The sequence below is a fragment of the Ammodytes marinus genome, assembly GCF_949987685.1.
Source record: "Ammodytes marinus genome assembly, chromosome: 7".
In the NCBI taxonomy this organism is placed as follows: domain Eukaryota; kingdom Metazoa; phylum Chordata; class Actinopteri; order Uranoscopiformes; family Ammodytidae; genus Ammodytes; species Ammodytes marinus.
The window spans coordinates 31,529,760-31,555,493 of NC_137211.1; the positions used below are offsets into that span (position 1 = coordinate 31,529,760).

The following is a 25,734-nucleotide window of genomic DNA, read 5'->3' on the forward strand; positions in this document are numbered from 1 at the left end:
TACACATTGTAGAAAAGCCATCATGCCAAGGAAATACACCAGGAAGACGACCTGGGGCAACCACACGGAAAAAGCACCTTCTCATCTTTCCCTGTAACCTTCAGGGCTGGAATGTAGAGTAGGCCTAGTTGTAGAGTATGACAGGCTGATGTTATAATCCAGTTGGGTCTTCTCCTGTGTTCTGAGTCCCAGGCTGTTCTCGCTGGTTCTGATTTTCCTATGCTTTGACCCCTAGACACTAGCTGGCTCTAAGGGTCCTGTGTTCTGACCCGCAGACTGTGTTTTAATCTTACTTTTACTAGTCCGACATTAGTTCTGGAATGTGTGGCTAGCTTTCAGGATTCTAACTGTTACAATATGTGTTGTTATGTTAGTTTCAGAGTGGAAAAGTAAGTGGATCAGTTTACCCCCTTGATTTTTCTGGTCTGTCTCAGTTTACCCCACAGCTGGGGTAAAGTGAGCTACATGACAACTTTTTTAAAAACAATCATATTTTCACTGCCCTTTGTCTTGAACAAATTCTGCTAATGCCCATTTCTAGGAAACATCCTGAATTAATGGGAAATGTGTACATTTGAGTGATAAATAATTTTAGCTCGCTTAGAGGGGAGCAAATGTAAAAAGTGGCTCAGATTACCCCGTTCTCCCCTACATCCATTTATGTTAGGTGTTTTTTTTTGTGTTTCTTTAAACAGAGGTAAACCAGCTTTTTTCTAGTAGGCTATCAGTAATTATAAGCTTTCCATGCTGTAGCTTTATATTCAGCATATGAGAGTGCTATCAATCTTCTGATCTTAATCTCTGCAAGAAAACAAATAAGGTGGTACAACCCAAAATGTTGAACTATTGATTAATTGCGGAACATTCCAATTAATATTCTAAACCAAGAAACCCCAAATCAGCTTTTACTGTTACATTTCCAGTGGGGTAGAGATTTACTATCACAATACTATATTATATATATAACAATAGTAAATTGATTTTTTTTCATTGGCCCAAAACAGAATGATAATTTGTTACCGATTCAATATCAGTTAGCTATTGATGCTTCACCCAAAGATAAAGTCTAATTCTAATACAATATGCACTGCTAAAATAGAAGCCAAAATTGTCCCATCGTGTAGGCCTAAAGGGGGATTTTTAATGCCATCTCACCTGGACTGCCACATTTGCTCCCAATAAAACCCACTTAAAGTGAAAATGGCATTAACTATTAATATTTGACAAACAGCCCGGGCAGCAATACACAAGCATTCACTTGTTGCCAGAAAGTCCAGACGACGTGACTATAGATCAATCGTGTTGAGAAGGCTGTTGTTGGAAGCAGAAAGGGCTACATTTCCTCCAGATAAAGAACATTGATTACCCCCCCGCTCAGCAAAACATTGCCTACCCAGACATACTCATCGCACTAAATTTAGACTTCAGCGAAACTTGAGGAGCGCAAACACAGAAGTGGATTTTAGGATTGGATTTATCCCTGAGCAAAATCATGCTTTGTGAAGATCATGTTATGGCACTTCAGCGTCAAACTGAGCCTACATGCCTAAATGCATTGCATTTCTGCAAGTATTCTGAATTGAGCATTGAGTCCATTTAATGATATTAAAATATTCTAACAGTAGATCACGTGACCACGACTAGGATGGCAGCTTAGTGAGAGAGTGCACGAGTTAACCTAAAAACCCTAACATATGCTGCTAACCCTTTGAAAACAACATATGGGGGTGAGATGTCTGACACTTCAGCAACCAATGCATGGGTCACAGACTACCTCACTAGTAGACCCCAGTTTGTACGGCTTCATGGTACTAGCTCTGACATTATTACCACAAACACTGGGGCCCCACAAGGTACGGTTGTATCTCCATTTTTATTTCCAATGTACACCTCTGACCACAGGCACAGCAGTGAATTTTGTCACTTACAAAAATGTTCGGATGACTCCGCCCTAGTTGGCTATATAACCAAAGATGACAATGCGGCTTACCAAACGGAAGTCGATAGCTTTGTCGGTTGGTGTGAGGAAGCCCACCTGATTCTGAATATTGATAAGACGAAGGAGCTCATTATTGATTTTAGAAAGAAAAAAGCACAGGCAACCCCCATCCTCATTAGGGGACAGTCAGTTGAGGTGGTCCCCTCGTACAAATACCTCGGTGTACATCTGGACAGTACGCTTGACTGGAAAGTGAACACTAGTGTCATTTTTTTTAAAGCTCCCATATTATACACTTTTCGGTACACCATATTATATGGTCTTAGTGGTCCCTAATACGTTTTTCTTTAATTGTTTGCTGAAAAAAACTTTCAGATAATGTATTGTACTATGCTGATGTTCAGCTAATCTCACAATGGCCTATTTTTTAAAAAGAGCTGCAGCTCCCCTCGTAAATATACAATCTTTGAGCTGCCCCCGCCCCCTGTCTGGAAGCGAAGCCAGATACGCCTCGCCCTCTGTCTGTCAGGGCCGTGGACCAATAAGAAATAGGGGTGTGGGCTGCACAGTGGAAGCTTCTGGCTTTCCAGTTTGTGAGGTCAGAAAAGGGGAAAATTCTGACTGGAGTATATTGGGGGGGAGGGGTGGGGGTTTCAGAAAGGTGGAGAGTGAGAACAGGAGAGATTGTTATTTTTTTAAATATTTTGGCAGTCTCTAGGCACACTGTGGACCCATGGATATGTTAGAACACATTTAAAAAGTGCATTTAGCATAATATGTGACCTTTAAGGAAACTCAGGTCATTTGAAATCAGCAGATCACTTCTTAATGTTTTTTATCACGGTATTGTTGCAAGTGTCCAAACTAATAAAAAAGGCAGGATCCATTATGGGTATGAGCCTTGATTCTCTGGAGGTCATCACAGAGCAGAGAACCAGGAGGAAGCTTAGGACTGTCCTGTCACATCATGACGATCACCCCTTGCACTGCACTTCTGTTAGAAGTGACAGGAGCGGTTTAAATATTTAGGGATTAATGTGACCCGCACCTTACCTTCTCTCTATTCTGCCAATTACAGGTGAAACTCGAAAAATTATAATATCGTGCGAAAGTTCATTTATTTCAGTAATTCAACCTAAATGGTGAAACTAATATATAGACTCATTACATTCAAAGTGAGATATTTCAAGCCTTTATTTGTTATAATTGTGATTATTATGGCTTACAGCTTATGAAAACCCCAAATTCAAAATCTCAGAAAATTAGAATATTACATAAAATCAATAAAAAAAGGATTTTAAATACAGAAATGTCGGCCCTCTAGAAAGTATAATCATGCACATGTATTAAGTACTTGGTTTGGGCCCCTTTTGCACAAATTATTGCCTAAATGCGGCATGGCATGGATGCTATCAGCCTGTGGCACTGCTGAGGTGTTATGGAAGCCCAGGTTTCTTTGATAGAGGCCTTCAGCTCGTCTGTATTGTTGGGTCTGGTGTGTCTCATCTGCCTCTTGACATTACTCCATAGTTTCTCTATTGGGTTCAGGTCAGGAGAGTTGTCTGGCCAATCAACACAGTAATACCATGGTCAGTCAACCAGTTACTTGATGTTTTGGCACTGTGGACAGGTGTGAAGTCTTGCTGGAAAAAGTAATTCAGCATCTCCATAAAGCTTGTCAACAGACAGGAGCATGAAGTGCTCTAAAATTTCCTGGTAGACAGCTGTGGTGACTTTGGACTTGATAACACAGTGGACCAACACCATCAGATGACATGGTGCCTCAAATCATCACTGACTGTTGGAACTTGACAGTGGTCTTCAAGCAACTTGGATTTTGTGCCCCTCCACTGTTCCTCTAGACTGTGGGACCTTGATTTCCAAATGAAAGGCAACATTTAATTTGGATCAGTGATGGTTTGAGGTATCAGGTCATCTGCTGGTGTTGGTCCACTGTGTTATCAAGTCCAAAGTCACCACAGCCATCTACCAGAAGATTTTAGAGCACTTCATGCTTCTGTCTATTGACAAGCTTAATGGTGATGACAATTTCCATTTCCATCTAGACTTGACACCTGCCTACACTACCATAAACCACTGGTAACTGGTTGACTGACCATGGTATTACTGTTCATGAATGGCCAGACAACTCTCCTGACCTGAACTCCATAGAGAAACTATGGAATATTGTCAAGAGGAAGATGAGACACACCAGACCCAACAATACAGACGAGTTGAAGGCCACTATCAATGCAACCTGGGTTTCCATAACACCTCAGCAGTGCCACAGGCTGATAGCATCCATGCCACGCCGCATTGAGGCAAGAATTCATGCAAAAGGGGCCCAAACCAAGTACTTAGTACATATGCATGATTATACTTTCTAGAGGGCCGAAATTTCTGTATTTAAAAAACTTTTTTTATTGATTTTATGTAATATTCTAATTTTCTGAGATTTTGAATTTGGGGTTTTCATAAACTGTAAGCCATAATAATCACAATTATAACAAAAAAAGGCTTCACATATCTCACTTTGCATGTAATGAGTCTGTATAAGATATTATTTTCACCTTTAAAGTTGAATTACTGAAATAAATGAACTTTTGCACGATATTCTAATTTTTCGAGTTTCACCTGTATGTCCCTTTGGTTACCCAGCTCGGACTAGATTTCAAGAGGTGGAATTCTCTTTCTCTGTCATTGATAGGTAGGATTAATGTGGTAAAAATGAATGTCTTGCCAATTCTTGCCTTCTTTTTCAGTGCACTCCTTCATTTTGGTCTAAAAAGTTTTTTTAAGTCTCTGGGTGGTACTTTTACTTCCTTCTTGTGGGGAGGTAAGACTCCCAGGGTAAGAAAGTCACTACTGCAAAAATTCACATCTGTCGGTGGTCTCGCCTTACCAAATTTTCTTCTATATTATTGGTCAGCACAAATACATAAATTAACTTATTGGCTTCAATCTCCCGAACTATTATGGTGTAAACTTGAGACCCAGTCGTGTTTCTCCTCTGTACTACCGGCTTTACTCACATCTTCATTGCCCATTAACCCTTCTAGTTTCACTAAGAATCCTATTGTCCTATCTACACTGAGGATTTGGTTCCAATTTAGGCGCCATTTTAAGTTTTCTTCTGCATCCACTCTGATGCCCATAGTGAACAATCACCTATTCCCCCCATCTGTTGGGAATATCTCCTAAATCTTATGGCAAAATCGAGGCATTAAAGTTTTCAGATATCTTTATAAAGACGGCACTTTTGCTACTTTTTCAGACTTGTCTAAAGATTTTAATTGACCTATATCCCATTTATTTATGTACTTTCAAATTAGGCATTGTGCCTCCTCTCTTTTTTCATGTTATCCTTCCCTCTCTATTAACCAACCATGGGAAGACCTTCTGACCTTAAAACCCCAACAGAAATCACTAATATCTAAGATTTATGACAAACTCATGGCTCTGGAAAACAATTTGGCTGTCAAGAGCAAAAGTGCTTGAGAGAGTGAACTTGGGATAAATCTGACAGATCAATGGTGGTGGGATAAGGCTGTGCATAGTATACGCTCATCTTCTCCTTGTGCCAGGCTGCAGCTTATACAGTTTAAAGTGTTACATAGAGTCCATTTCACCAAAGCTAAACTATCTGAAATGTATCCGAATGTTGTGGACCAATGTGACAGATGTCATGCCTCCTCATGTAATAATAATAATAATAATAATAATAATAATAATAATAATAATAATAATAATAATAATAATAATAATAATAATAATAATAATAATAATAATAATAATAATAATAATACATTTTATTTATATAGCGCTCTTCTCTCACTCAGAGCGCTTTACAAAAACAAAACAATAAACAAACAAAAAGAACATGTAGAGTTGGGTTGGTGGGTGAACTAGGGGTAGGCAGAGGAGAAGAGATGGGTCTTGAATTTGGACTGGAAGATAGTGAGGGACTCAGAGTCACAGATATGTTGGGGGAGGCTGTTCCAGAGCCTGGGAGCTGCCCTGGAGAAAGCTTTGTCACCAAAGCTGCAGAGTTTTGATGTGTGGGTGGAGAGGAGACTGGCTGAGGAGGATCTGAGGGCCCGGGGGGTTGATAGGGGGAGAGGAGGTCAGTGAGATATGGGGGGGCCAGATGGTGAAGGGCTTTGTAGGTGAGGACCAGGAGTTTGTAATCGATCCGGAATGAAATGGGGAGCCAGTGGAGCTTTTTGAGGACTGGGGTGACGAGTTGTTGTGAGTGAGGAGACGGGCAGCTGCATTCTGGACACGTTGGAGTCTGTTGATGGAGGTGGTGCTGATGCCGGCGAGGAGTGAATTGCAATAGTCAAGGTGGGAGGAGATGAAGGCATGTAACTTGAGTCATATGTTTTTCTACTGTCCCAGACTACACAGATTCTGGAATGACTTTTTTATAATCATGTCAAAAGTTCTAGGAACCCAAATTAAAACAGAACCCCATCTCAACAACCCCACATTTCATTTTTACAATCAATCAGAAACATTAGCCTTCACTTCCCTTCTGGCAAGACGCCATATTTTATTTATGTGGAAATCCCCTAATCCCCCATCAATTCAAATCTGGCTCAAAGATGTTATGTTTTTTTTTAAATGCGAAAATATAAAATTCACAGTGAGGGGCTTTGCTGGTAAATTTGCTAGGAAATGGGACTCTTTCATAGCTCATTTTAATTCTTTGTCTGCCTTAGCCCAGTACTGACCCCCCCACCAGGGCTGTATGCTTTTTTTTTGGGTGGTAGCACTGGTGCTAGCATGCAAAAAATCAGTAGCACAAAAATAAATTTGGTAGCACACAAAGTATGATCGAAAACTTGCATAGCCTTAACCCTTGCATTTCGCTCTAATTACCTTTGAGCATGTCATCTTGGTCTCATGTAAGATTCTCAATTAATATTATATCCTACTGTGTGCAGTAATAATTGTAGGGAAATGAATAGGGGTGCACTGAACTTAGACAAAATAATCTAACCTGCCAATTGCAATTTTTTGCTGATTCAGAATTATTTCTCCCCATAAAAATATAAAAATAATATCTATATATTTTTTGTATATACATATATTACTATATTAATAATAATAAACATGTTTGGAAAATGTCCTTCTGTTAATTAAAACCAAACTTTTAAAACATTAAACATAGCCTATTAAATAAATAAGTAAACATATTGGTACAATTTGGGATAAATTGGATAGGTTGTTGTGAATGTGTTGGGAGTAGTTCTTCAGTGGCTTATTTCAATCTTTGTTTAAATATACTACTGTTGACTGCTCTCTGCAGCTGAAGGAGTTGATTTTCAAGCTAGACCACTGCAGAGCTGTGAAGCGCTAACTTCCTGTTCTTACCAGCTTCAAAACAAAAGTCAACTCGCGTTTGGCTAAAAGGCTCACAGGAAATGTTTGCACACGGGCTAACTTGACTGCGTTAATGTTAAGGCCTGCCCCCCCTCGCCCCCCTTTTTTCTTTTAACTGTATTTATTTTTAATTATTTTTTCATGTCTATTAGTGCGCATTTTTATGAGAAAGTTTATTGTTTTTTGTGTGATATATTTTGATATCAATCAAGCCCGGAGACAGTTGTTCTTTGTTTGTGTTCTTGTTGTTGTAAAAAAAAAATTGAAAACCAAATAAATAAAAAAAATAAATAAAAAAAATGGCAGGAGCGAACGTCTCCCGTTACCGAGATGCTCTACAGAGAGATTCAGGAGATCTTTTGTTCCTGCAGCAGCTAGGCTTTTTAATCAGGACTACTGATTTGATTTCTGCACATTGCTCATTTGCACATCATACTATTGTTATATTGTTATGTATTCCCTTTTTTTTAACCTTCTATTTTTACTATGGTAGTGGACCACACTCCCCCTGTGACTATGCTTGTTTTATGTTGTTACTGTATTCCTGTGTTGTATTGTATGTTTTACGTTGTACAGACTACGGTGGCAAACCAGTTTCCCCATTGGGGATCAATAAAGTAAATCCAATCCAAAAAACCAAACAGTGTGACATTTTTACTCTGGGACGCAAGACAACTACTAAAATAACTTCAAACTCAATTCGCCCCGAGGCATAAGCGAACTAAGCGGTCGCTTAGGGCACCCGACCGCCAGGGGGGCCCCCTAAAAATATATATATACAGTGTCGTGCGAAAGTTTGTGAACCCCTTGAGCCTTTTGGAATTTTATTTATGTTAACCATTATTAATTCATTTTTTTCAATACCAGTATTTTTTATATGGAATAACAGATGTTTGTTTATCAATTCAACATTTTTCTTTTCCAGAAATCAATTGTTAAAATAGATAAAACAAATTATTTGACAAATGTTGTATGTGCAAAAGTTTGTGAACCCTAAGCTGCATTGCTTAAATCGAGCAAGGTAAACACAATCAGGTGGGCCAAATTGATTGATGAAATAGACCAATGTAATGAGAGATCTTTAGGGAAGAAATTGGGCGCCACTAGATAAAACACGGATAAAACCAGGTCAGTTTAGGCCCACCAAACTGAACCCATACAGGTCAGACATGCTAAAAGGGAAAACAATCTCAGAAGATCTCAGGAATAGAGTTGTGATGCTGCACATTTGTCTGGGGACAGCTATAAATTAATTCAAAAAAAGTTTGAGCTCCATCGGTCTACCGTGAGGCAAATCATCTACAAATGGAGAGCTTTAAGAGTGACTGAACATCTGCCTAGAAGTGGACTTCCTTCAAAAATATCTTCAAGCGCCACAAGAAAAGTATTTTTTTAGTTAAAAGCCAACCCACACATTACATCTAGTGATTTGCAGACCTCTCTTGCAACATCTGGGACAGATGTGCATGGTTCCACAATAAGAAGAAAACTCAGTCAACATGGCCTTCAAGGGAGGGTTGCTGAAGAAGCCTCTGCTCTCAAAAAAGAACAAAACTGCTTGTCACAGCTTTGCCAGAGAGCACCTGGAGATACCTGAAGTCTTATTCTGTGGACAGATTAGTCCAAAATTGATCTGTTTGGTCATAACCAAAACCGCCGTGTTAGGGCAAAAACGCAACTCTGCCTACCACCAACAGAACCTTCTCCCAAGTGAAGAATGGTGATGGCAAATGGTTTGCAAATCTCCAGATGTAATGTGTGGGCTGGCTTTTACCTGAAAAATCCCTTTTCTTGTGGTGCTTGAAGATATTTTTGAAGGAAGTCCACTTCTAGGCAGATGTTAAGTCACTCTTAAAGCTCTCCATTTGTAGATGATTTGCCTCACGGTGGGCCGATGGAGCTCAAACTTTTTTATACGAATGTATAGCTGTCCCCAGACAAATGTGCAACATCAAAACTCTATTCCTGAGAACCTCTGAGATTGTTTCCCCTTTGAGCATGTCTGACCTGTATGGGTTCAGTTTGGTGGGCCTAAACTGACCTGGTTTTATCCGTGTTTTATCTAGTGGCGCCCAATTTCTTAATTTTATTAATAATGGTTAAAATAAATAAAATTCCAAAAGGCTCAAGGGGTTCACAAACTTTCGCACGACACTGTATATATATATATAAATATATTTTCTTTTCTTTTCTTTTTTTTAGTTTTTTTATTTGATACTCTAGTACGGTTAAACATGACTATAAATCATTATAACAACGTGTATAGGTCATAAAAGTTGAAAAGTATCATAGGTCCTCTTTAAAAAAAAATAAAGATCTTTCCACCATAAATTGATGCAGAAAAAAGGCACAGCTTGGTGGATAAGAGCACTACCACACCCCCCACCTATAATTTGTCCCCCAAAATGTTTAAACGAAACCTAGCCTATGCCCAGTGTTGTGCCTGAACGCGTTCAATGAACGTTCGTTCATGAACTCGTTCATATTGGGGGCGAACGTGAACTGAACTTATGTATTTCTGCCTCCTGAACGTTTTTGCGAGTGCGCTCATTCATTGTGAACGGCGCTCTTACAGTCGTTCAATCGTTCATCGAGTGCCAGATTTCCATAGAAAACCCCCGCTAAAAGACATCGTAAACAGCCCTTAATATGTAGCTGAAAAACACCCAATCTGGCAACACATGCCACCACAGCGTCGCACTGCCGCTGCATCATCAAAATGCGAAACACCGTGGGAAAAAAACAAAAACAAATGAATGCTTCCTCAGACCCATGACTCAGACCATGGACCTAGCCTCAGGTTCTACCTCTTCTTCGTATGATTGTTACCTACCTCAGATTGTGTTTGTGTTAATAAGTATGTCAACACATCTTCTGGACTTTGTTGTTAACAGTAGGCCCTATACTGCAGTTTAGAATGGTCTCCTTGAGGGTTTTACTATTTTAAGTTGTAGGCTAATTTGTTTGTACAGTAGAACTTGCCTGGTATATTTTTCAGTATTGCTTTCTTTGAATGAAATTTCATGTGAATTGTTTCCAGGTTTGGAAAATTATAAAAATGGAAAAACTTTTGCACCTTAACCGTTTTTGTTTGAATAATTCTTCATTAAAAAGACCATCAAACAGCAACTTTTTCCTCATGTTTTTGAGAATATACTGTAGGGGTAAAAGTTGCAGCTGGCTTCTAGTGTGGACTGAATGTTGTTGAAATAATTTCTGTCTATGGTTCTATATGGTATGTGGCAATTATTTAGAAAAATAGCAGCAACATATTGAAAAAAAAGAACTATGAACTAGTTCATTTTTGAACTGTGAACTTAGTTCAGAATTTTGAATTATGAACTATGAACTGACCTAGTTCATTTTAAAGTGTGTGAACTGAACTTTGAACTAGTTCACGTAGAAAAAGAACTTTCCCAACACTGCCTATGCCCCTTTATGTACGCAGGTTATATACCTAGATTTTTTGATTAAAAAGAAGGCATGTTAGTAAAAAAAATGTCCGGCCCTTGGTGTGATATCATGTCGTAGAGTGGCCCTTTGTGAAAAAGAGTTTGACACCCCTGCGCTAGAGGTAAATAATCATTTCAGGGACTTCTATGAAATGTTGTATAAATCAGAACATAGAGAAAATAGAAACAGAGCAGAATGCATTCCTTGACCAATTAACATTTCGGAAGAAATCAGATGATGAAAAAACTATATTAGATAGCCCATAAACAGTAGAGGAAGTTTATGAAGCTATAGGGAACACTAACAGTGGTAAAGCACCAGGCCCAGATGTGTTACCAATACAATTCTACAAAATGTTTTAAAAGCAACTTGTGAAACCACTTGACATGTATAAATAATCTTTAACTGTAGGGACCCTCCCAGAATCATTCAGATTAGCTCTAATTACCCTCATATTAAAACCTAACAAGACCCCGACCGAATGCTCGTCTTACAGACCAATACGTTTAATGGGATGTGACTTGAAAAGCACTGTAAAGCACTCTCAAACAAATAAGATAAGTTTCTCCCTCAGTTGATTAACGATGACCTACAAGGTTTTAGACAAAAAAGACAAGGTTATCATACTAGAAGAGTGTTGAATATACTCCATGAGAATACAACGCAACAGACACTGCAATGTTATCAGTAGATGCTTGTCAAGCATTTGACAGGATAGAGATATTAACTAATAACACCATATAAAAAACCTTCAGCTTACAGAGTTAGCGGTTGGTGGAATAGATTTCGCGTTTCATTATTTGCAGACGATATTATTTTTTCTTGACAAAACAAAAACATTTTATTCCTAATTTGATGACCTTAATTGAGCGCTTTGGAGGGATTTCTGGATATAAAATTAACAATTCAAAATCAGTACTAATGTTTTCCTAGTCGGAAGTGGACTGAAAAGGCAAACTAATTAAATCATAGTTATATATCATGGATTAATTTTCTTCTGCAAAACTTTACTCAACCAAGTGGTATAGAGATCAGTCAACCAGTAAAGTTACACATAATGAACATATAATGAATATCAAGGCAGTGTTGATAACAGTACTTTACTACTGTAACTGATCCACATAAACAAATATGACTACTGTCGAACCGTATTAATTAGTATTAATCATATGTATCATAAAATGACTTACACCAACTTCATATTAATGGGAATTATCTATGAAAGCTTTGTGTAGAAAGGTGATAGTGCTTTAAGAAGCAGTGCTGCAGCAGCAGCAGCAGCTGAGACGTTACATGTGTGTCCGACAACAGCGAGAGACCCAGCAGTAAAACAGAAGTGATCTAGAGGTAGATGCAGGATGTGTGTCCCAGGCCTTAAAGCAGAGAGGTCTGAGAGAGACGTAGCCTGGTCCTACCAGACCATCGTACTTAATTTAATTTGTACAGAAGGTCTGGAACTGCTCAATTGACAAACGTTCAATCACTTGGAGGTGGGTGTCTGTTGAAGTTTAAAATGATTGGATCTGCCCAGTGCCACTCTGGATCTGCCAAACAATTGCATAGCGTTTGGTCGTGATGTATGTCTTGCGCCGGGACCGGCCGGGAACCAACAAAACTCAGCAAAGCTTGTTCTTGCTCCGGCTTTAATTTATCGATATTCTGCAGCATTGCCACAACAGACTGAATAGCTTCTCTCGTATCCTTATTCGAATGTAAACATCAGCTGGAGAGGACGCTGGCGCTGTCTGTTCGCCGCTTCTCCAAGCTATTTTTGGGCCAATTTTGGCCAATTTTATTTTAAAAGTGATTTTTTGTGGACCTTTGGTCTCTTCTTGGTTCCCTGCGGGCTACACCAACATCGAAAAGCAGGCTTGTGGACTGTCTTTGGTTGTTCCGGTGTTGTTGTGGAGGAGCCGTGTAGCTCACTTGCTATTTTGGCGTCCCTAGCAACGGCTAAAAACAAGTAGTAGTAGTGACATTTTCCTGGTCACTACTGGCGTTTTCTTCGGTGATCCTGGTGAGGAATATGCCCCGGTCAACCTGCAAAGCTGTCTCTACAGTCTCATCGTGGATTTTTCTACACTTTTTCTACACTGCCTCTCAGCTCTTCTCCAACTGCTTCGGGTCCGTACCTAACTGCTAACAGGCTAACATCACTCTGGCTGGTTCGATGTTGACCTACTTCGCCTCACAGCTGCTGAAGTACAACAACCGCTCCATCCCACCCTGTATTTCCACCATAAAGCAGCTAGGACTATTGCGTAGACCTCGATATATACACAGAGGCTCAGGGAGAAACTTTATTTATGGTCAGCCTGCCGGCTTCATCCCATCCGTCTTGTCCACTGAGACGGCTGAGGGCAAAGGACACAACATCGCGAGATCCCCGCAGTCCCGGCTGGATGGATTTCATGGAGTGGATTACAACATGCGCGGAGTGGATTTTAAGGCTGCCGGCTTCATCCCATCCGTCTTGTCCACTGAGACGGCTGAGGGCAAAGGATACAACATCAGCATCTCCTTCCCATTCGTCCGGTTGCCTCTGCCACGTCATCGGGACTCGCCCGCTGTTGGGCCATTCATCGCTTCTGTCGGGCAGCAGCTCACCAGGCAGGACAGAAAACATGGACTGGGTTTCAATCCTTCATCGCCAGTGACCCATACTGCGGTTTGTGTGACTAGCTCCCCCAGCTACTGTCCACCTCCGGCATCACCATGTAGATTACTGGCTACTTCACCTCCCCATACTGTTGCTGTTTATGTGACTAACCCGACAATACGTACAAGAAACACTTGTCACTTTAATACTGCAAACCTGTCAAACTTGGTATCCATTCCCCTTCAGCCACAGTCTGCTGTAGTAAATAGGGCTGACAATGCTTCACATTCAAACACACTGAGTTTGGCCTTGTTAAACATCAGATCTTTGTCAGGTAAAACATTTTTAATTAATGATTTTATTACCAAGCACAATCTTGATTTTATGTTTTTAACTGAAACTTGGTTGGACCCAGACAACAGCTCAGCTGTTCTTATCGAGTCAACCCCCCCCCCCCCAACTACACTTTCGAGAGTGAGGCCAGAGCTCATAGGAAAGGTGGTGGAGTTGCTATTTTATTTAATGAATCTTTAACATGCAAAAAGATGTTTTATGGAAACTTTGTTTCATTTGAATATGTGGCTCTCAAGTTAAATTCAGCCTCTCAAGCTATTTTTATTAATATCTACAGGCCAACTAAATACTGTGCAAACTTTTTTGATGACCTTACTGGACTACTGTCTGTAATCTGTATGGAGTTTGACTGTTTATTGATTGTTGGGGATTTTAATATACATGTGGACAAACCCAAGGACAGAAGTGCTAAAGAACTATGCTATGTACTGGAAAATTTTGGACTCTTTCAACACGTAAACCAGCCTACACATAACAAAGGTCACACCCTGGACTTATTAATTTCAAAGGGCCTGGACATTTCAAACCTTTTAGTGTCTGATGTGGGTCTCTCCGACCATTCATGTTTGTTTTTTGGGAGTACAATATCTTTGCACACAACTGCAAAAACAAAGGTTATCAAAAAACGGTATATTACTGAAAACACGAGTGAACAATTTATCCAGGCATTTTCTCTGTCCCCGCTCCTCCCCTGTATCTCAGTTAATGAGCTTGTATGTAACTTCAACTCAAAAATTACAAATGTTATCGATGCTATTGCACCCACCAAGGTGAAAATCATCTCTGGTAAAAAAAAGGTCCCCCTGGAGAAATACCCCTCAGGTCAGAATTGAAAAGAAGAGAGTGCCGTAAAGCAGAACGCAGGTGGCGAAAAACAAATCTAAATGTTCACTATAACATCTTCAAAGAGAAACTACGCACGTTTAACCTAGAACTAAGAAATGCAAGACAGTCTTTCTTCTCTGACATCATCACCAAAAACAGCAACAATGCACATGCCCTGTTTGCTGCTGTTGACAGGCTAACAAACCCTCCTGTGTCAGTAGCGTCTGAGCATCTTTCCACGAGGGCCTGCAATGAATTTGCCTCCTTCTTTACTGAGAAAATTCATAAAATAAGACAAGCTGTCACTGCATCAATACCAGGTTCAAGATATGTTTTATCTCTGTACCCATTTAAAACAAATTCAGATGCCATGACAGAGTTTTTTCTGATAAACAAGAAAAACCTGGATGACATTATACAACACCTGAACTCCTCCTCCTGTTGCCTTGACATTCTGCCCACAGGCTTCTTTAAAACTGTTTTTAGCTGTATGGCCTCAGATGTCCTAGAAATTGTCAATATGTCCCTTCGCACTGGTGTATTCCCACAGGCCCTGAAAACAGCTGTCATCAAGCCACTCCTAAAAAAGAAAAATCTAGATACATCACTCATGAACAATTATAGGCCGATATCCAACCTACCATTTTTAAGCAAGATCATTGAAAAAGCTGTTCATCATCAGCTAAATAACTACTTAGCAATGAATAACTGCTTTGATGTCTTTCAGTCAGGTTTTCGACAACACCACAGCACTGAGACTGCTCTGGTTAAGGTCCTCAATGACATCCACTTAAACACAGACAGTGGCAAAAGCTCTGTATTAGTTTTATTGGATCTCAGTGCTGCGTTCGACACAGTTGACCACAGCATATTGCTAGATCGACTTGCAAACTGGGTTGGACTTTCTGGAACTGTGCTAAACTGGTTTGAATCATACTTAAAGGAAAGAGACTACTATGTGTCAATAGGCAATTTCACATCCGAGCGAACAAATATTACATGCGGGGTCCCCCAAGGTTCCATTCTTGGGCCTCTTCTGTTTAACATATACATGCTACCGCTAGCTCAGATTATGAACAAAAACAAATTATGCTACCATAATTATGCAGACGACACACACATTTACATAACCATATCACCAGGAGACTATAGTCCGATTCAAGCACTAAGTAAATGCATTGAACAAATCAATGACTGGATGTGCCAAAACTTTCTTCAATTAAACAGCGACAAAACTGAAGTAATTGTCTTTGGTGCCAGGGATGAACAATCAAAAGTCAGCGCACAGATTAAATCTGTTATGTTAGAAAGCACACACCAAGCTAGAAATCTTGGAGTAGTGATAGATTCCGACTTGAATTTCAAAAAACACATTAAATCAATTACTAAGTCAGCCTACTACCACCTTAAAAATATATCGAGAATTAAAGGGCTAATATCTCAGCAGGACTTAGAAAAACTTGTCCATGCATTTATTTTTAGTAGACTTGACTACTGTAATAGTGTCTTTGCAGGCCTTCCTAAAAAATCAATCAGACAGCTTCAGCTAATTCAGAACGCTGCTGCTCGAGTCCTCACTAGGACCAAAAAAAGTAGATCACATTACCCCAGTTCTTAGGTCTTTACACTGGCTTCCTGTCACTCAAAGAATTGATTTTAAAATATTGATGATGGTCTACAAAGCCTTAAATGGTTTAGGGCCAAAATACATTACTGATCTGCTGATACGTTATGAGCCGCCCAGAGCCCTTAGGTCGTCTGGGACAGGTCTACTTACAGTCCCTAGAGTTAGGACTAAACGAGGAGAAGCAGCTTTTAGTTTTTATGCACCAACAATCTGGAACAAACTCCCAGAGAACTTGAGGTGTGCTGCAACTCTCAGTTCTTTTAAATCGAGTCTGAAGACTTTTTTGTTTCCATTTTAACCTGCAATTTTCATTTTATTTGCTTCTTTTATTAAATCGAGTTTTCATGTTTTTAGTTTTTATTTTTATTTGCTTCTTTTATTCGCTTTTAAATGTTTTATAATGTGTTTTATGTATTCTAATCTTGCCCCTGTAAAGCACTTTGAGTGGCCTTGTGTCTGAATTGTGCTATATAAATAAACTTGCCTTGCCTTGCCTTGCCTTTAACCTGTAATTTTTTATTTATTTTTTTGGTAAAATGTTTTAATTCTTTTATTTAAATGTTGTATTTTTATCCATGTTTTAAATTTGTTCCTTTTTTTTTTTTTTTTGTATTCTTTATTTGATTTTAACCCTGTGAAGCACCTTGAGTGGCCCTGTGCCTGAAATGTGCTCTATAAATAAAATTGCCTTGCCTTGCCTTGCCTTGCCTTATCCATTGTCTTCCTGTGACTACAACTGAAACTGGCGCACGACCTCGACGTCATCGTTCTCAGCCACTCCCTCTGTCCGCTGATTGGACCGGTAGAAATCTGGTTGAACAGGAACGCATGAATACACCGCAGCCCCAGACTGACTACTGAAGTGAAATGAAAATTGAGCGGAAGTAGGTAAGTGGGCGGTGCCAGGCTAAGAGAGACGCACGTCACTCCGAAAAAAATAGGCTCCGCCTCCTGAGGTGAAGTGGTGCGTCGCTGCAGGCGCGCCTCCAACGGGCGTCGGCTTCGCGTCGGAGGTTGAATGTGTGGCTGTTGTAGTGTTACTATGGTCACCGGAAAAAAAAAGGCAGTTGCATAGTAGATAAGGGATGTGTGGCCCGGGCCTAAGATTCGCATAAATATTTAGCTAAAGCTTGCTCATGTAGCGAAAATTTGCCACTGTAAGCTAACCAGTAATCTGTAGCAGCTCCTTAGTATGATGTATTGAGCATTGAGTCCATTTTATGGAAGCTATCATCATGTCAACATCATGAAGGGCAACATTTTTAAATATTGAAATATACTTACACCTTACTGGGGCTCCTCAATAGAAAAGCAATGGGATACAATCCATTCCTACCCGACTACGGAGTCAAGAATTCAAACTTCAGTCTTGTAGTTGCACATATTCTGCTAAACCAGACAACTCCATCTTGTCTAAGGAGCTTGGCAGCCAGCTTCTGTCTGCTTCAGTCCTCTCCTTATCACTTCCCCAGTTTGTCTCCAGACAGCAGACTCAGCAGAACTGGAGCCTCAATCCGTCTCTCTCAATTACTTAATTAAAGTTTAACCAAAATGTATCACTTTTTTGGATGCTTTGAATGCCCTCCTCTCTTTTTTAGTAGTAGTCCTTTGTTCCACTTTAGTCATCTTCCAGCAGCAGAGGCCTTTCAATGACTTCACACAGCCGGTTCTCCCTGGGAGAGGACACACAGTAATGAGGCTCCTGTTGAAACCACATTTGCAACAACAACAACAAAGAAAGAAATTCAGACTCTCTCTTGAATAGATGAGTGTAGAATGCTAGAGATAGGGACCCAAACAAGAGGCTTCACAATTAAAAGTATATTTTGCATATTGTGTCAACAAACTAGCCTGGAAAGATCCAGACCCATATCTAGAACGATAGAGGGTCTGGCCATGATCAATAGTAATAGGATAGCACTACAACCAATCAGAGCAATGAATAATGTGACGTATTAAGCCCCGTTCGTTTAGCGAACAGCGGGTTAACTGTTCAATTAAACTTTTGCCGAGCTTCAATGGAGAGTGTCCAGACCAACAGGCGCAGCAAATTTAATTTGCCAGCAGCAGGTCTGGATTTCCTGGCTATCAACAAACAGCAGAGACGCACTGCAACTGCTCTGACAGCAGACTGTTGCAAGAAGGGCTTGGGCTCTTTAAGAGGTAGAAGGAAAGAGAGCAGCAGCATGACACAGAGCACTCTGGGTAGGTACTCGTGTTCCACATATTGATCATTCACACATGCATTACAAATGAAGGGAACAAAACACCTGTCTCACAAAGAAATAGCTGCACATTCTGCAAAGCCGTGTTTGTCCAATCCAAGGCAGCCATGTCATTTTGTTTGACTGTTGGAGCAGAAATAATTGATCAGAATGAAGGAGGACGGGAAAGATTTGACTGAAGTCAGCACATCATAGTTTATTAAATGAAGTGGCTGCAGTTTGGTGACTATATATCATGCATGACTCAGTTCATACACTCATTTATGACATGCTTTCCAGAGGCTTCTGGATTTAAGCAGCTCACAAGCCAGTGACCCTGTTCCAACTATGTTGGCTGCTTTAGTTGGCTCCAAATGCTGTATCATGCTCCAATAAAACTTCACTGATAACTGTAATAGATTGAGCCATGAGGCTGTGGCACTGCCTCCTAAGAGTTATGCTGGTCAATGAAGATCAAGAAAATGGTGATTTTTTTTTTTTTTATAACTGGCCGCCATAGTATTCAGTTAATATTTCAAAGGCTACCAGAGGGCCTCTGTGTGTGTGTGTGTGTGTGTGTGTGTGTGTGTGTGTGTGTGTGTGTTTGCATGCGTGTGTGTGTGTGTGATTGTGTGTGCGGTTTCCTATTAAAGGACAGGCTTACTTCTGGGCATCCAGCTGTCTCCAGGGAGTGGATACGCTGTGCACAGTGAATTCCTTTATGCTGTGGTCATTTCAGTTCCCAACTACCCAGCATGCCGTAGTACTCAGTCTGAAGGATTCAGGCATGGCTGGAGGTTAAAACTACTGTTATACTACAGACGCCACAAGCCCGCTGTTCAGACTGCCGCTACTGCAACACAACGAAAAGAAGAAAAGAAAAGGCAAACTAAGAGCTGATGAGACAGAGGCTAAGTGTAGCTATGCTCAGCTAGCCTGATGGTTAAAAGTGCCCTGTCTCCATCTCTCCAGAGCCTCCAGTCCAGTTGTATGATATTGAGTTCAGTAGTGTGATAGGGAAGAGAGATCCTTCTGTGTAGTTGTGAAAGCTTAAAACCAAATAACTGTTCACTGACGCCAGCTAGCTTGTCAAGCGCCGATCCTCCTCGTGTCTTCTGCAGGTGTGTGTCAAATAATTCTCTCTAGCTGCCCGGCTGCTGCTCATTATCCAACAGTCCCTGTACACCTGTGTGACGTCACATCCTGGCACTAAAGTGCTGGGTGTAGTCACTAACATAACACTCATAGCTACAGCGTGTCAACAATCAGCTCTAGTAAACAAACAGGAAAGGACCCTGAACGGGCCCGTAACACTACCAAGTGCATATTTATTTGGTAAACAGATTTTACATTTACAGGTAGTATACATACTTGCTTAGGCTTTATTTAGTATTTAAAAGGTATTTCTTCAAACTGTTTTTATTTCTCTAACTGCAAGGTTACATTTTTATTATTTTACACAATTTCTATGTTTTTAGGTTGAATTAAAATGTTCTGCTCTTAGTTTTTTATTTAAATTTTTTTGTAAAGTTTAATTCAATTCTTTAAGTTTTGTACGGCTTTAAGTGGATATGGATAGAGTGTGGGAGTTTGTGTGTGTGGGCCGGGGGAGGGGGGTTGTGGTTGTTTTTGTTATTATACATGTATGTTGCTACTGGATGTTAGAATTTAATTTGGGATCAATAATGTATCCATCTATCTATTTATCAATCTACAATCATACTGTAATTACTGTCTCACAAAAGGAAAGTTACATGTATTTGAATGAGTTTACTGGCTGCATTATAAGCTTGTGAAAACTGTTGCATAATATCTTATGTGGCTTTGGAAATATTAATAACGCTAATAATGATAAAAGCAAATGTTTAACTCGTCCGTCTAAAACATAGTGTGGACTGCATTCAGGCAAAAGATCTGACCTAGGATATCTAGGCAACTGATGCACAGGTTCTGACCCTTCTTTCTTTAAAACATGTCTCTTGTTAGTTCCTAAATGTTATCGACACTAAACTGTCACAGTTCCACTTTGCTGTAAAGGGATGTGTTTCATAGTTGTAATTGGTGACTGCTTGCCCAAACTGAGAACTCACCACACTGCACAAATCCCCAACCTGTATTATTTATGATGGCATCACTGGAGTCGCATATGAACTCTTTGGCAGACTAGGAAACTCCCTCCCCACCAACACACGCTTAACCCAGGCACACACTGATTGTCGGGCTATACAAGATGTATCGCACAGAACACCCCTTTTGCCTGCATAGTTACTGTGTGTGTGTGTTCGAGTCCACATGACTATGCAGAGCTGGACTGCAACAGAAATTAGTGAAAGTACTGAGGCGCGGTGGTGCTTTAAGGGAGTTTGCCACGTTCATCAACACACACTGATAAATCAATGATGACAGCTAATTCTGATATAGGACCAGTTTGCAATTTCCAACTACTACAGTAATGGTAGGACTGTGCCACTAGAACTGGTCTCTGGTCATCAAAGGTCTTGAAAACAATTGAACTATTCATCTAAACTGTAATACATTTTTACTTTTTCTTTTATTCTCTTCACCAGAATGCACCAATGACATGTTAAAAACACCTTTCTGACCCCGTGGTCCCTTCTCTTGTTGTGCCCCGACAGAATTTTGTCTTGCATGACGCATGTGAGCAAAGGTTATGTGAACCCAGTCTCTTGAAAACAACATTACAATGGATACTAACATGATTTGGGGATTTTTGATTATAAATCATCTTTGCATTGGTTATAATGCATATCACATGCCATTCATTCAGGTTTTCGATGGCCACCCCAGTCTGGGTCTGTGTCCCACCTTGGGCACCCCAGTCAAAATGTCCTGGAAACGCCACTGCTGAGGCGGTGCGGAACTGTCCACAGACCGCGGTGCTGAAACCTAATACTACTGCAACACATGGGAACTGCATGGAAAACATGTGTGTAAAATCTGTCCACACTTCAAACATAGCATCTACTACAGCATCACAATCACATTCAAACGGGTAAAATTACATAAGCACGAGTCGCAATGGGCAATAGTATGAGTTCTAGCAGGAGTTATGCAGGTGAAGTGACACCCCTTCTATAGTCATTCTATAACAGCTTGGCAGCATGACAAACTAATGCGCCATCTGAACACGAGAACCAATGTAGAAGGGGCCACAAAGCCTGCAAAACTCATTAACAGCTCCCTCAGAATATTGACACAGTAGTAACAGCGGTGTAAAGGGCCATGATGATGGCAGAATTGACATGTTTAGGTAAAGCCCGAGCATGACTTACACATAAGCGTGGTAGATGAACGCCCATCCCCGCGGTCTTTCCAGCGCATTGTATAGGAAACTCTGCAGTTTCCGATAACTGGCATTTTTCTTGGACGGTCTGGGTCTGCCGCCGGAGATGCTGGATCGCGGTCTGCAGAGGATGCTGCTCCGCTTGGTGCTCTCCGCTCCCGCAATGAGCAGCGCCCCATCCCTGTTGGATTCTGGAGCCCCAGGGTCCAAACCGACAAATCCCACTTTGTGCTTCTTCTCTCCGGCTTGAGTTGGGTAAACCCCGCCGTTGAGAGATTTCTTCACCATTCTAAAGTCGAGACGACTCGAGCGAGGAGTTGGCCGTGCCCTTGCCGCGGGGATGCATCACCGGCGCTGGTGAGGGGTGTGTGCTGCTGGTGGTGAATGCTGTCTGTGTCGGTCCCAATAGAAAACCAATTGCAATATCCATGCGAAACTGCTCCGTGTAAGCGTTTACATTAGCGCCTTCCGGCCGCTTCAAACACACAGCAAGGGGAGAAATGCACATGATTTTCACTCCACAGTCTTATGACGTTGGCCATCAGACATTTAGACTTTAAGAGGCTATGTGCAATCTTTTAATGGCCCAGCAATGACTAACACTGCTAACTTAAATTGAACATGCAAATAGCCTTCCTATTCGCCCTCCTACAAAATCTGGTCCAATTGGTCAATTTGGAGCATTCTATCAAACATTTTTAAGCTGTTGATTAGTGGATGATTGCTATGTTTTTATGCTATTGTTTCTAAAAACCTATCCCCTAATAACCTCTCAGCCTGTCCAGTCACATCCGGCCTAGGAGAGAAGCTGCAAAGAAGACTTTCTTTGGATGATGCATCTTCATGCAATATTCACATGTGCACATTTCTTCAGTCAGGGTAATGGACACCTAAGGCTTTGCTACTGTATGTCTTTCAGCTTTGCATTCTGACTCAGGAATGTTAAAGGACACATACAGTTCTTGCTAACAAATATGACAGTCTGTCAACATCAGACATAAAACATAGAACTTGAACACATTTGCCCTCACTTAGTTGGGAGTGGAAATGCAGAAGAGTCAGTGATACCAAAGGATGCTTGTTGTCAAAATCACTTTTAATTCAGAATCAGTGAATATCTCCTCACGATACTTTTCCTGTGTGGGAGCTGAAAGCAAAAATTGGTCTAAATACACAGCCATGCCTCTGTAAACAGGCATTTTGCTAGCAATGGCCTCCCGCTTTGTTTAGAAACCCTTTGTTTACATACCAGTTTACAGAGCCCAGGCTGTGTACCAACACCAGATTTATTTTCCAGCACGCACACACCCAGTACGTACAGGTAGCGCATTAGAAGGATATATTCACTGATTTTGACAAAATGTTATTTTAACAAGCATTCTCCAGAATCGCTGACTGCAGCTTTGAAGCAACACTATGGGTAAATGGATGGACACTTCAGTCTGAGGTCCTATAGTTGACTTCAAGCAGCACTTAGTCACAGCATGCTGATATGATGTGTGCAGGGAAAGAGTGGCTTATTCATGGGAAGCTACAGTAGGCAAACCAAAGGCAGTATAAACATGGGAAGGACACATTGTCAAGCAGGAAAATTGTATTGAAAGAGGGAAACCGCTAGCCTGGCACCGCTAGCCTACGTACTTCTGCTCAATTTTCATTTCCCTTCAGTACTCAGTCTGAAGGTAGGTAAGGGGGGTTTCTTCGCCAGATTTGTAGATTTTTGGCGGTCCAATGAGCGAACAGAGGGAGTGGCTGAGAACAATGACATTGAGTTTCAGTTGTAGTCAGAAGCCGGCGCATGACATTTGTCACGACCAAACGTTATGCGATTGGTTGGCAGATCCAGAGTGGCATTGGGTAGACGCAATAGTTTTAAACTTCAACAGACACCCGCCTTCAAGTGAGTTAAGGTTTGTCAATTGAGCGACCAGACCAGACCTTCTGTATAAATGAAATGAAGTACGATGGTCTGGTAGGACCAGGCTATGATACCACTTCACCATAGACGTCGATTACGGGGGGGATGGGGGGTACATGTACCCCCCACTTTTCGTCAAGACTCATTTTGTCCCCCCCACTTTTTAAGCCGGACATGGAGTGCGTCCAGCCGTATTAAAACACAGCGTCAAGGTCTCTCTCTCTCTCTCTCTCTCTCTCTCTCTCTCTCTCTCTCTCTCTCTCTCTCTCACACACACACACACACACACACTAGTTTGCACACCAGAGAAAACATGCTCCGAAGTCTCCGCTAGTTTGCACACCAGAGAAGACTGATGCATTTCAATCAGCAGCAGAGAGACAACGGCGAGTGGCTTTATAAGTGTCCCGTTGTGAAGTGTAAACTGTAGGGATTACCATCCTCTATGCCCACTAATGACTGTTAATGTAGCGGACACTAACAGCAGCTTGTGTCGCGGCACATGGATACATGACGATGTTGTTTTGATGTGCGGTCAGGGTACTGCCTACACTGGCGCCGTGTGCAAAAAATAAAATAAAATAAAATATTTTTTTTATTTAATAAACTCATATTTGTATTATTACTGTTAATTATTTCGATCATTACATGTAATCCGCGATTACTTTAAAAAAGTGTAGACGTTTTGATTCGAAATGTGGCAGTTAGTAAGTTACGCCAAAAAAATATTGTGCCTTTGCTGTTTCCCATTCATTGTGTACGGCAAAGAATCAGTGCCTTTGCGCCTATTCATTGTGGACGGCAAGAAAAAAAAAAGTTTTTGTGCATGCGCACTTGATTCTGTATTATTTAACATGTACGCAAATAAGCATAATTCTTTGTGCCTTTTTTACGTAAATGGTATGCCACATAAGCCTTTACATTACATATCATTCATGGACCAATTAAAATCGAGATATTACTAGACATTTACGCAGCTTAGGCCAACGTCATTACGTTGGCTATGCTCATTCACGTCGCATTACCCCCGCGGATTTTTAAGTCAACATTGCAGCTGCCGTGCCCGCAGATATTTCAGACTGGAGGAATTTTAACAAATTGGATTATAATTTAAAAAGGAACAGAATGAATAGCAAGAGAAAGGCCTGCGCCAGCCTTGGACGGTGTACAGCAGCAACAGGGACAAACAATGTTCGAGCATTTCAAACGGACAGGTAGCCTACATGAACGGAAGGATGCTAGCTAGCTGTGCTGTCAATCAGACTGTCACTGGATTACTATCGTCTTGCTTATTTCTACAGCCAGGGAGTCAGATTGGTGAGTCAGAAACTTTTTTGGGGTTTATTTAATAATAAAGTTGGATGAATTGATACCGAGTGCAATCCATTCTGCATTTTATATTCAATTGAGCAGTTGTGTTTTCATTATTACTGACGGACAAACCTAAGCTCTGCAATGTGGATAAATGGTTACATTCTGATGCTGGACAGGTCCATGGGGCATATGCTACTGGTACTTTATCTATTAAGATAAAGTTTATGGAGTGGAGTTGCCATCAGTTATGCTGTAGTCCTACATAATGATGAATGCTGTCTTTTATTTTTAAGTTGAATAGAAGTAGTACCGGTAGTTTGAATCGGCGAAGGTTTGACTTGTTGCCTTACGTTTTTTCGGCCCTCGGTGTGAGGGACGGGTCCGTTAAGTCGATGGATGCGATGTTTAATCATTTAGACCAAACTACAGTAGGCTACGGGCAAACCTGAAGTCACCGTCGTGACATTTCATATACGTCCCGTCTGTGTGTGTTAGTGAGTGAGTGAGTGAGAGAGAGAGAGAAAGAAAGAAAGAAAGAAAGGGAGGAACTTATTTGAAATCGGCCGTGCGTGCCTGTTTGTTGTTTATTGTTTTTGATTTAACAATATATAGGTTTAGAGAAATCTGGCTTTCAGAACTCAGTGCCTACCCACTCACTGACCTCACCGCACGTCACTGGTTGTTTATCAAGAAGTAATTGAAGCTGATGTTGCCATGGAGACCGAGGCGGAGTAATATTGTTGTGCGACAGTCCAGCCGTGCTTCGGCTCGATTTGAGCACGGTCAAAATGCCTTCGACCAATCAGATTGCT

General features: G+C 40.8%; 1 protein-coding gene across 1 annotated transcript in view; it reads right to left on the minus strand.

The window, feature by feature from the left end:
- LOC307252808 (potassium voltage-gated channel subfamily KQT member 2-like) overlaps window positions 1–21,978 on the minus strand; it is a gene marked incomplete at both ends in the record, with an annotated part of 70,462 nt that extends 48,484 nt beyond the window's left edge. Inside the window, one exon of the mRNA XM_080030603.1 lies at window positions 21,680–21,978. Within this exon, the coding sequence (XP_079886729.1) occupies window positions 21,680–21,978 (299 nt within the window). The remainder of the gene's footprint in view (window positions 1–21,679) is intronic.
- Window positions 21,979–25,734: the final 3,756 nt, after the last annotated feature.